Genomic DNA, 12,530 nt, shown 5'->3' with positions numbered 1-12,530 from the left:
GGTGTGTATGTGGGAGCAGGAGCAGCGACTCTGCAGTGTCTTGGCAGCTGCATTAACACTGTAGTGCATCTCCCACCGCCCGTGATGCCTTCACGGCCAAAGCCTTCCTTCCTCCTCCCGCGCGTCCACTCGTGAAGACGCGGAGATGAACTCGCCCGCAAACTGAGCCGGACGCCGGCCAGCTCGACAGCCCGGACCTTTCCCCCACCTCCTCCCTCCTCGCTCGCTCGCTTCCTCCCTTTCGGGTCTTCCTCGCATCCACTCATCCAGCCGTCACTTGAATGGAAGATGGCGAGGGGCGGGAGGTGTTTCAGCGACGTCCGCCTGGTATCTCTGCAGATCATCTTGATGCTCGGCGGCGCGGCGTGGCCTGGTTCCGAGGGGCTCACCTTCCCGCAGCAGTACACGTAAGTGGGCGCCGCGGAGCAACTTCGGAGCTCGTCCGCCTCGCTGACGCAAAACGCAAACCCGGTTGTGCAATTAGGAGGTTATGTAATCTGTTCACGGTGGGGGTGATGGGGGGAGATGACAGCCGTGTGTGTGAGTGTGAGCCGGACTGGTCTCGCAATCCAAACATGGACACGTCCAGTCAATCCGAAGACTTTCATTGCATCCACCCCACACTTGTAGCAGTGCTGCAAAACATCGCGTTTATTCACATTTCACTGCAACAACTTTCATGTCATTCAACATGACAGACAAGTGTGGGTTTATTTGTTGTTGCATATCTTTCATATGCATCGATTCCGTCCAACCCTCCACGGGCCAAAATTTGCTTCTGAGGCCAATGATATGTATTCTTGATGATTTATTATTAACGTTCCGCTTGAGGGATTAGAAGGCATTCATCCATTTTCTTCAGTTCGGGCGTCTATCGGGACCCTATCCCAGCTGACTTTGAGCAAAAGATGGACGAAACATTGTCTAATTGCTATAAATAAATAATCACGTTCACAAGAATAGACGAGGCTTGGTTTGGACAACATTCCATGCGATAAAGCACAAACTTGTTGTTGGTCGGTGGTCAGAGGGGCCGTAGGCGCAGAATGGCAGCCAAACTTCCGTCAGTCAAGGAGTTTCAAACACACAAACTGTAGGTTGTTACAGTGGCTTGCAATAATATCCATCCATCCATCCATCCATCCATTTTCTTTTGCTGATTATCCTCACAAGGGTCGCGGGGAGTGCCGGAGCTTATCCCAGCTGGGGAGGAGGCGGGGTACACCATGAACTGGTGGCCAGCCAATCGCAGGGCTTACGGAGTCAAATACCAATCACACCTAAGGGCAATTTTGAGTGTCCAATTAATGTTGCATATTTTTGAGATGTGGGAGGAAACTGGAGTGCCCAGAAAAAAAACCCACGCAGGCACGGGGAGAACATGCAAACTCCACACAGGCGGGGACGGGATTGAACCCAGGTCCTCAGAACTGTGAGGCCAATGCTTTAGCAGCTGCTCCACCGTTCCACCGCTTACAATAATAAATGATACTAAATATTTTTTTTAAAGAATAAAACCTCAGCCTTGTTTTGATGATGGAGGATTTTGGATATTGTAGTAGTTTGTATTTTTTCACGCGATACTTTGTGTAAAAAGTTTGAAATCCACAGATCCAAGCCTAAAAAAATATAATATTATATATAATATTAAATGGGTGTACAATTGAAAATAACAATACAATGGTGGGTGGCACGGTGGATCAGATGGAAAAGTGTTGGCCTCACAGTTCTGAGGACCCGGGTTCAATTCTGGCCCCGCCTTTGGAGTTTGCATGTTCTCCCCGTGCCTGTGTGGGTTTTCTCCAGGTACTCCGGTTTCCTCCCACATTCCAAAAAACATGCAACATTAATTGGACACTAAATTGCCCCAAGGTGTGATTGTGTGTGCACAATATGTGCCCTGCGATTGGCTGGCAACCAGTTCAGGGTGCAGCCTGTCTCTTGCCCATTGACAGCTGGGATAGGCTCCACCACTCCCCGTGACCCTCGTGAGGATAAGCGACAAAGAAAATGGATGGATGGAATAGAATGACGCCTTGAGAGCTGATATGAACGACTCACTCGTAGCCAACTCTCAATTTCAAAAAGGTTGTTGACCCCCCCGGTGTACGGCACGCTACTATCATCTTGACAAAATGCCCTTTACAGCTGTGGGCCGCTGGAAAAGCATGACGACACATGGAAAAAAACACTTTAAAATGCGTTAAATGCAACCGACCGTGGAAAATACTGCATGTGTGCGGGCAAAGGCAGCTCAAGTGAGAGCGTTTTTTCCCTCCTTCGTCACATCAATGCTGCGCTTTCAACTAGTAACCTTTTACCTCTCGCCGGTTACAGTACAGCTGATCCTCGACTTGAGCATGAATGTCACCCCCCCTGCCCCCCTTCCCTCCAGCGGTCTGCAATCAGGCTCTTCGGAGGGAGAAAAGACAGATGGTCCGCTCATCTCCTGACCAGTCGCAGTTGGAGCACGTTTGTAATTCGAGCTTTTGAGCCTGGGGGGGAGTTGATTTCATCATCAATAGAATCATTGCAGATAGATAGATAGATAGATAGATAGATAGATAGATAGATGAATAAGGCGTGGAATGCGGTGTGAGGAACAATTCATGTCCCTGTGAAATGAAATTAAATGTCTTCTACTTTTAACACGCCAGAGAAGAGTGTTGTTAACAACCCTACTAATTTTGAATGATTACAAAAATAGGTGGTTATATAAAATCCATCCATCTATTCATTTTCTTAGCTGCTTATCCTCACAAGGGTCACAGAGAGTGCTCGAGCCTATCCCAGCTGTCAACGGGCAGGAAGCAGGGTACACCCTGAACTGGTCGCCAGCCAGTCGCAGGGCACATCGAGACAAAAAGCCACAGTCGCAATCAGACCTAAGGGCAATTTTCATCCATCCATCCATCCATCCATCCATTTTCTTAGTCGCTTATCCTCACAAGGGTCGCAGTGATTGCTGGAGCCTATCCCAGCTGTCAACCGGTACACCCTGAACTGGTCACCAGCCAATCGCAGGGCACATCGAGACAAAAAGCCACAGCCGCAATCACACCTAAGGGCAATTTTCATCCATCCATCCATCCATCCATCCATCCATCCATCCATCCATCCATCCATCCATCCATCCATCCATTTTCTTAGTCGCTTATCCTCACAAGGGTCGCAGTGAGTGCTGGAGCCTATCCCAGCTGTCAACCGGTACACAATCGCAGGGCAAATAGAGACAAACAGTCGCACTCACAATCACACCTATGGGCAATTTAGAGTGTCCAATTAATGTCGCGCATGTTTTTGGGATGTGGGAGGAAACCGGAGTGCCTGGAGAAAACCCACGCAGGTGGGGCCGGCATCGAACCCGGGTCCTCAGAACTGCGAGGCCAACGCTTTGACAGATGATCCAATGTGCTGCCCTTTTATCAAATAGATAAATCCATCATCCATTCCGCTTATTCTCACAAGGGTTGCGGGAAACTAAAGTGGCTACGCCAGTAGATCAAATGAAAGAATCCTGTGTCGAGTACTCCTCATTTCCCATTCTTCAAGTTTTTCTGTCATTATCTCGTAACGTGAATAGTGTGTTTAGAAACAAATCTGATTGCTGAATTTATTTGACAAGTTCGATAAGTATTTGTAGCGTGACTCATGCAAAGAGAAATATTGGAAACGATTCTCCATTACTCCGCTAGGACTACAATGACGCTTGCCTTTTTCCGTAGCTGTCATACATTTATAGTTCATGCACCTTGGAAAAACAAAAAACTGCAAGAACTACAAATCCTGGCATCGGAGTCCGATAATTAGCCAGAGTGAAAAATTACAGCAACAAAAGTGGACTTCTTTTTCTTGCAGTGCAGGATGGAGGACGGCGGAGTAGACGATAACGACATGCGTTAGAGCAGACGTTTATGTATTTAATGAATCATTAGCCAGCGATTAGTTCATCAATATCTGGCAATCGACCGCTGACTTTGCGCTGAAGCTGCTGCAAACGAACAGTAACTCCACTTTTATTTATTTATCCACTTCTACCACCATGATATTGATTAAATTGATTACCGGTGTACCTCTCAACTGTACAGCGTCCGCATAAACAGTGGACCACACGACACAGTTACATTAAAAATATCAGAAATATTCACAAGGGCATTTTGTATCACTGTATGCCTCCTGTTTTATTTTATTTCATATTATTTGTCGACGTAGAACTGAAATTGTCATTTGACCTCAAAAAAGGTGCGGTCTGGTTATGCCGTTTCGTGTTTAAAAAGGGTAAACACTTGCAATGACTTCATGCGCTATGATTCAAAAGGCACGCATCTGTTGAAAACTAAGCAAAAATGTCCGTAAAATCCTACTAAAACAGCTGAAGTTTATTTCAGAATAATCAGAGGCACTTTATTTGGTGGCAGAGGTGTGTGCAAACTTCCATGTAGACAAGATCTTGAATGCAATTGGTTAATTCAGAACACAGCCACATACCAAGTTATAAGAGGGTGTGCACACTTTTGCAACTACATTATTTCAGTTGTTTATTGTTACTTCCCATCTTTAGAGGCCCCCAGGTTGTTGGTTACAATACCAGCGGAAAAGATTTTGGAATTATTAATCTTGAACCTGATGTTTTAAGAAGGGTGTGTAGACTTTTTAAAAAGCACTCTTATTAGCACGCGAGGAGTCTTTACGAAGGACAGTACCGTCTTTACTTTATCGCGTTAAACAATTGCGTCTCCTGCGGCTGAGCTCGTTACGCGCCTACAAGTGCGCTGTGAGGAACCATTAGCGCTGGCTTTATGCATATTTCATCTCCGAGCCCGGAGCGAATCTCACAAAAGGGAATTTTTGGGAACGTATTTGAGCTCTTATGTCAGAAAAGAAAAGAGAGGTCGGATGTTGCAAGTGCCCGCCGGAGGGATTTGGCCCTCTTTAGTGCCGTAATGGCCGTCGCAAGTTGTTTTGGTTGCTGCGGACTTGCAAGTCTTCCGATATTTTAAAAAGTGGGCGTGAAGGTACAAAGGATGAATGCGACAATAAAAATATTGACATATACCTATAAAAAAAATTTACTCTTTACCCAAACATGCCGGTTTTGGAAATGTGGGAAGATGGCGTAGAACCCACAGAGAACACACAAGAGCTGAGCAGAGAATTTTGCAGGATATTGTTGGTGAGGCGGCACGGTGGGCTCAGCTGGTAAAGCATTGGCCTCACAGTTCTGAGGACCTGGGTTCGATCCCGGACCCGCCCGTGTGGAGTTTGCAAGTTCTCCCCATGCCTGCGTGGGTTTTCTCCGGCCACTCCGGTTTCCTCCCACATGCCCAAAACATGCGACATTAATTGGACACTCTAAATTGTCCCTAGATTGATTGTGTTAGGGTGTACCGCGACTCCTGCCCGTTGACTGCTGGGGTGGGCTCCAGCACTCCCTGGGACCCTCGTGAGGATAAGCAGCAAAAGGAAAATGGATGGATGGACATCGTTGGTGACTGTGAGGAAATAGAAATAATGATGGTCCTGTCCAAATCCTTTTGGAGCAAACTCTAAAATCTTCCTGCCAGTCTGTGTTCAAACGATTGCGATCGAGCTTGTGAGCTTATTTTTTTTTATTTTTATTTTTTGCTATCTTCTAAAAATAAACAGGCAAAGAAAGCACATCAACTGATCATTTTTTTTTTTTACTTCTGTGTTGAATAATTTTTTTTTTTTTTTTTTAAATCGGAAGCCCCTTTACCTAAGTATCCAGCGTCGCTTGGGTTTCAAAACGCTTGCGGGGGCTTCATGCATTTTTAGAGATATTTTGATCAACGTCTCTAATTTTAGAGGAACCGCCGCCCCTTGGATGCTCATTTGTTAAATAATGCCTGACATAAATGTCTTTCTGTTTTTTTAAAATAGCATTTTCGTGTTGGCAGTCCTCCATTATCACATCGAGTAAACTGGCTGTTCTCTCACAGCCGCTTCGAAACGCATAATTGTTGTTATCATATCACGCTGCTCCGTGCAAAAAAATGCCATTTTGCACAAGAATTGCGATCAAAAATGGAGCGACGACAGCAGGAATGTGAAAAAGTGGCAGATGTCCACTCGTACTGGCACATGACTTTGGGCTTCGCATTTCCATTTGTCTGCTCATAAATTGGGAATTATAAAAGTCGCATGTTTCAAGTTAATTGAGGTGAATGATCAGCAACTAAAATAATCGTAATTTCATAAATGTGAGCCTTCCTCTTCTAAAGAGAATCATCCATCCATCAACTTTCTTTAGCCGCTCATCCTCACAAGGGTCTGGAGCCCATCACAGCTGTCAACGGGCAGGAGGCGGGGTACACCCTGAACTGGTCGCCAGCCAATCGCAGGACACATTGAGACAAACAGCCGCACTCACAATCACACCTTGGGGCAATTTAGAGTGTCCGATAAATGTTGCATGTTTTTGGGATGTGGGAGGAAACCGGAGTGCCCGGAAAAAAAACCCGCGCAGGTACAGGGAGAACATGAAAACTCCACAGATGCGGGTCCGGGATTGACCCCAGGACCTCAGGACTGTGAGGCCAACGCTTTCCAGCTGAGCCACCATGCCGCCAAGGAAATCATTTTTTTTTTTTTTTTTTAACTCTACAGGAAAAGTTTTGAATCCTTTTCAAAGATTTTTTGCTGAAAATTTCCGTGACTTGTAGGGCCATTTGAATTTTGATCTTCCGCCTTCTACAAAACTAGAACGCTTGGTAGAACTTTGTGTTAAATTACAGTAGCTCCAAAAAATGTCACATACAAAGACGCATTGTTAATTAGAAAGACTGAACTACTTAATTAGTACAAAAAGTACCTTGCGACAGTCTTAGGCCACCACTCGGTTTTGTGTTTATGAGGATAAGCGGCTTGGAAAATGAACGGATGGAGCCATTTTCACAGAAGTCAACTTGAATTGTGTTGTAAGGATCATCATCATAGGAGGCACGGTGGAGCAGCCGGAAAGGGTGGGCCTCACAGTTCTGAGGTCCCGGGTTCAATCCCGGACCCGCATCTGTGGAGTTTTCATGTTCTCCCCGTACCTGCGTGGGTTTTTTTTCCGGGCACTCCGGTTTCCTCCCACATCCCAAAAACATGCAACATTTATCGGACACTCTAAATTGCCCCTAGGTGTGATTTCGAGTGCGGCTGTTTGTCTCTTTGTTCCCTGCGATTGGTTGGCAACGGGTTCAGGGTGTACCCTGCCTCCTGCCCGTTGACAGCTGGGATAGGCTCCAGCACACCCGCGACCCTTGTGAGGATAAGCAGCAAAGAAAATGGATGGATGAATCATCATTACTATCAAAATTTGACTGACTAACCTTGTCACATCCTATCATTCTGACAAGGTTTGTGGGCCCCAGGAAGTGCCAAGCCCAGTGAAAGGGGGCACTGCACCCCCCGCCACCCTTCTACCCCCCCCCCCCCCCCCCCATGGAAACGGTACTTGTCCAACCCGCGGAATCCTACTGGTGTTTTTCTGTTACCCATCATCCTCCATTAACCAGGAAGTAGCCTGCTTACTATGACAACAGATGCCCAAACAAACCTAAAACCCAAATCTCCAATAATTCTTTTCACATTTATTAATAGTTCACCCTCAGTGCAGTTTAGTGACATTCTCTTTTTCTTCTGATCAGTCAGTTATTACTCCAAAAGCTGACGTAATGGTACCCAAAGACATTCACACAGTACTTGATTTAGCAACGTGCGAACCAGTTGCACTGCGGAAAACGTTTTGGGTGCAACAGAATTGGAGTACAAGCCCAGAGAAGAAACTACGTGCGGTGCGGTCAGGCTCTGATGTTCATCCGCAGGATCATGCACTGGGCCAGTCGCATCGAGCAGGAGATTGACAGAGTCTTCCAGCACATCAGCGGAGCTCAGCAGCTGAAAGGGGTGAGTGGCCTCCCATACTCTTTATGTACTACATACATATATACCGTAATTCCCGGCCTACGGAGCGCACCTGGTTATAAGCCTCACCCAGTACATTTGTAAAGGAAATACCATTTGGTACGCACATACGCCGCAGCCGTGTAAAAGCCGCAAGTGCCCACATTGAAACCGACTTTGAAACACAAGGTGTTTACAAAGAAAGATGATATACAGTGAGTTTAACGCTAATGCTAACGCTAGCGCTGCGCTAACAGTCCCGGTTAATAAAAAATACCGGTAAAAATCACCGAGACACGGCAATAACATGCTCGCGCCGGTAAAAGTCACTTCCTCGGCACATATATTCCACCGGTCTCACGCTTACCTTTTCCGCTAGAGTGCCCCATTGCGGCCGTTAGAAAAAAATGCACAAATTAGCCAGATCACCGCATAAACCGCAGGGTTGAAAGCGTATGAAAAAAATTCGCGGCTCATAGGCCGGAAATTATGGTACGTATGTGTGTGTGTGTGTATTCAGGTATTACTCATTTCTGGGCATTAATTCGAAATAAGTGCAGATGGATAATGACACAATGTAACCTTTTCGTCATTTTGTTTTTTTTTTTTTTGCTTCAGATAGTCTTAACAGAACAATAAACATCCAATAATATAACGGTTGCACTTTACATAAAATAGATATCCTATGTAATTGCTTAAGAACTTCTGTTGTTTTAAAAATGCAATATTTTACCGATTTTGGATACTCCTCAATAGGGAAGAGGAAGGGGCTTACGATCAAATCACATATCGTAAAAGATCATTTAAGAGCGTGAGGTCATCCTTTGATGCGGCCTGATTGTTCATCTCGCGGGGAATCGTCCGCGGTCCGTCTTTTGGAAGAAGTGTTGTCGAAAAATGATGAAAAGCCTTTGGGGGGGGGGAATCAAACAAACGAGCAAACACACGGGCATGAAATTACAATTTTCGACGCTCACGTGATTCCTTTCAGTGAAGACTAAGCCTGTATTTGCTGCCTGGAAGCATGTGAACTAATTATTATATTTAGATGAAACGTTGGTGTCAGCTGGACTGGAAGAGGCTGCAGTCCTGGCAACGTGGAGGACAGATCATGTGGGGGGGTTGGGAGGGGGGGGGGACAAGGGAGGCGCGCTCGGGGAAGATGCGTTGGAGCGTGGGCGCGTGTCCTCTCTGTTTGTGTCACAGCCGAGCAGATGGTCAGCCTGCAGCCTGCACTAAAGCCCGGATGAGAAATGCAATTGTGCATTCGGACCTCATTAATTCCTCCGCGCTCGCCTCGGTGCGGACGAAGATGTGGAGGAGGTTGAAGAAGCGACACACACAAAGCCCGGCCGGCTCCAGTGAAGTTCTCGTGTTGTCTAAAGCGTACAATAAAAAAAAAAAAAAAACAGAATGCAATGATTTGGAAATCCCTTGCTACCGGTATTCAATAGAATACACCGCAAAGACGAGATATTTATATTTCAAACACAAATATGTGCTAATTTTGAATGTTCCTCACCTTTCCTTTTAACAAATGGGAACTGACGACACACATTTTCGAAGCTTTGTTGGTGGAATTCCTTCCCAATCTTGCTTGATGTACGACTCCAGAATCAGAATCAGCTTTATTGGCCAAGTGTTCAATAAAGCTGCTCAACAGTCTGGAGTCTCCATCCTATTTCCTGTCTGTCTTGTACTCACATTCTTTCGCGATGAACCCACTAACCCTATTATAACACAAGAAGAATGTGGCTTAGCATTGTCTTGCTATCAGGGGAGTCCCTGAAAAAAAATGTTGCTTGGATGGCAGCATATGTTGCTCAAAACCAGTATTTAGATATCACCGTTAATCGTGTGTAAATACACGGGTAAGTCACACATTCTACTCCTCTTTGGGCCAAAGGACACGACGTCCATGATTTCCAAAACCAGTTTTTGTAGTTATCAGGCCACAGCAATTTACCACGTATCGTCAGTCCATCTCAGATGAAGTCGGGATGAGTCGAAATCGGCGCTGTTTCTGGATGCTGTTAATCCATGGGTTTCACTTTGTATGGTAGTGTTTTAACTTTCTTGTATAGACGTAGCAACAAAGTTTTTTCTGAATTTTACACAATGATCCGGGTTTCTGATGCAGTGCCAGCTGAGGGATCAAAAGTCATCGGTATTAATGTTGGTTTTCAGCTTTGCTGCTTACATGAAGACATTTCTCCAGATTCTCAGAATCCTTTGATGATGTTTCGACCGTGGATAATGAAATCCCTACATTCCTTCCAGTTGTACGTTGAGAAACATTGTTTTTAAATTTTTGCTCGCGCAGTTGTTGACAAAATGCTGAACCTTGCCAAACAACCGAGCCTTTCAGGGTTGTTTCTTTTATACCAATTTTTGAGATTAACCTGTTTACCTGTGGAATGTTCCAAACATTTTTGTCACTGTCACAGTCTTTTATTGCCCCGCTCCCAACTTTTTGGGAAATGTGTTGCTGGCGCTAAAATCAAAATGAGGTCATATTTGCAGAGCAAAGAACAAAAATATTCATGAGTTTGAACATTTAATATCTTGTCTTTGTAGCGTATTCAACTGAGTATAGGTTTCAAATTATTGTATTTTTTTTTTTTTTTTACTTTACTTTTGACACAGCGTTCCAACTTCTTTGGAATTGGGGTTGTAGAATCGGGAGTCGTGGAATTCCTCTGTGACGACTTCCTCAAAGAACGCGCGAAAAGACGACGTACATGAAAGCAGCGACTGTTCCCAATTTAAAGTACAGAAGAGGCTTTGTGGCGCTAAAGAGGAAGATTTTGAATAAATAATAGAATGTACTTTGTGAAAATGCTTCGCAGATCTACAACGAAGAAAGACGACGCTTCAGTCTGGTAAAGAATCAGCCTCGGAAGATAGTGGAGAAGGTGGCTTCGGATATCGAGAAACTTCTGGCGAAGAAGCGCAAGGCTCTCGAAGTAGGTCCCTTTATGACTCACAACCAGTTCGGGGAAAAAAAAAAAAAAAAAAAAAAGAGAGTGTAACATTGGCAAAAGACAAAAAGTTAAGGATGTCTCGCTATTTCAGTCTTCATATGTCTCGATTTATTACGCAAATAATATTGAAGACTTTTTACTGGGAAATTGTTTGCAATCTGGTGACTTACATGTTGCGTTTCCACAGAGGTTGGCCAGTGAGGCTGAACGGCTCCAGCTGGAGCATCCCTGGCAGGATGGCATCAAGGTAAATGTCATTTGCATGACACAATATGGCGACACGGTGGTGCAGCTGGTAAAGCGTTGGCCTCACAGTTCTGAGGTCCGCGGTTCGATCCCGTACCCTCCGGTGTGGAGTATGCATGTTGTCTGCGTGCCTGCGTGGGTTTTCTCCAGGCGCTCCGGTTTCCTCCCACATCCAAATAACATGCAACATCAATTGGACACTCGAAATTGCCCCTAGGTGTGATGTGAGTGCCAATGGTTGTTTATCTCGATGTGCCTTGCGATTGGCTGGCAACCAGTTCAGGGTTGACAGCTGGGAAAGGCTCCAGCACTCCCGCAACCCTCCTGGGGATAAGTGGCAAAGAAAAGGGATGGACAATATATGTTTTATGTGAGCCACTGTATGCAGTTTCCATAAGATAGTCCACTGCTTGTATCATCTAAAAAAAAAAAAAATTTTTTAATTCTCTACTTTTTTTTCATTTGCTTGTCATCATCAGTTGATTCGATATATGCATTCGGGGACTCTTTCGGCACCATTCCAGGAAGCCCGTGTACCGCGAGTGGCGCCGTGTACCGCCGTACCACACTGTGACAATCACCGAGTTCTGTAATTTCATACAGTTTCGGAACTCCTGGAGGTGGTTTTGCTACTTTGGCGCTTTCACTAGCAAATGAGCATCCAATTTGTTTCAGTCATTTCACCGGCAGTGTTGACCAGCTAAGATCCATCCATCCATTTTCTTTTGCCGCTTATCCTCACGAGGGTCACGGGGAGTGCTGGAGCCTATCCCAGCTGTCAATGGGCAGGAGGCGGGGTACACCCTGAACTGCTTGCCAGCCAATGGCAGGGCACGTGGAGACAAACAGCCATCGTCACAATCACACCTAGGGGCAATTTAGAGTGTCCAATTAACGTTGCACATTTTTGGGATGTGGGAAGAAACCCAGCCAGGTACGGGGAGAACATGCAAACGCCACTCAGGGGAGTCCGGGATTGAACCCGGGACCTCAGAACTGTGAGACAAACGCTATCCCAGCTGACCCAGCGTGCCGCCTATATTAGAACTATTATACCTAAATTGTAAGAGAACGAAATTTCCTGACAGTTCTCCGGGCACTCCCGTTTTCTCCGACATCCCAAAAATATGCAACATTAATTGGACACTCTAAATTGCCCCAAGGTGGAATTGTGAGTGCGACTATTCGTCTCGATGTGTCCTGTGAATGGCTGGCAACCAGTTCAGGGTATACCTTGCCTCCCCCGCCCGTTGACAGCTGGGATAGGCTCCAGCACTCCCCGCGACCCCCGTGAGGATAAGCGGCAACGAAAATGGATGTATGGATGGATAGTTCTAATATGGATTTTTTTAATGTATGGAATTGGATCGCTTCAGAATTGACTTTAGA

General features: G+C 45.6%; 1 protein-coding gene across 2 annotated transcripts in view; it reads left to right on the top strand.

Annotated features, from left to right (window-relative positions):
* LOC133507732 (voltage-dependent calcium channel subunit alpha-2/delta-2-like) overlaps positions 1-12,530 on the top strand; it is a 35,948-nt gene continuing 23,418 nt past the window's right edge. For both annotated transcript variants that reach the window (XM_061833084.1, XM_061833085.1), the window contains exons 1-4: positions 1-407; positions 7,833-7,914; positions 10,761-10,877; positions 11,083-11,142. In XM_061833084.1, the coding sequence (XP_061689068.1) occupies positions 289-407; positions 7,833-7,914; positions 10,761-10,877; positions 11,083-11,142 (378 nt within the window). In that variant the 5' untranslated portion in view covers positions 1-288. The remainder of the gene's footprint in view (positions 408-7,832; positions 7,915-10,760; positions 10,878-11,082; positions 11,143-12,530) is intronic.

Source organism: Syngnathoides biaculeatus, chromosome 10 (assembly GCF_019802595.1).
Source record: "Syngnathoides biaculeatus isolate LvHL_M chromosome 10, ASM1980259v1, whole genome shotgun sequence".
Taxonomy (NCBI): domain Eukaryota; kingdom Metazoa; phylum Chordata; class Actinopteri; order Syngnathiformes; family Syngnathidae; genus Syngnathoides; species Syngnathoides biaculeatus.
Note: the sequence above shows the minus strand (reverse complement) of the source record. Positions and strands in the feature narration are given on the sequence as shown.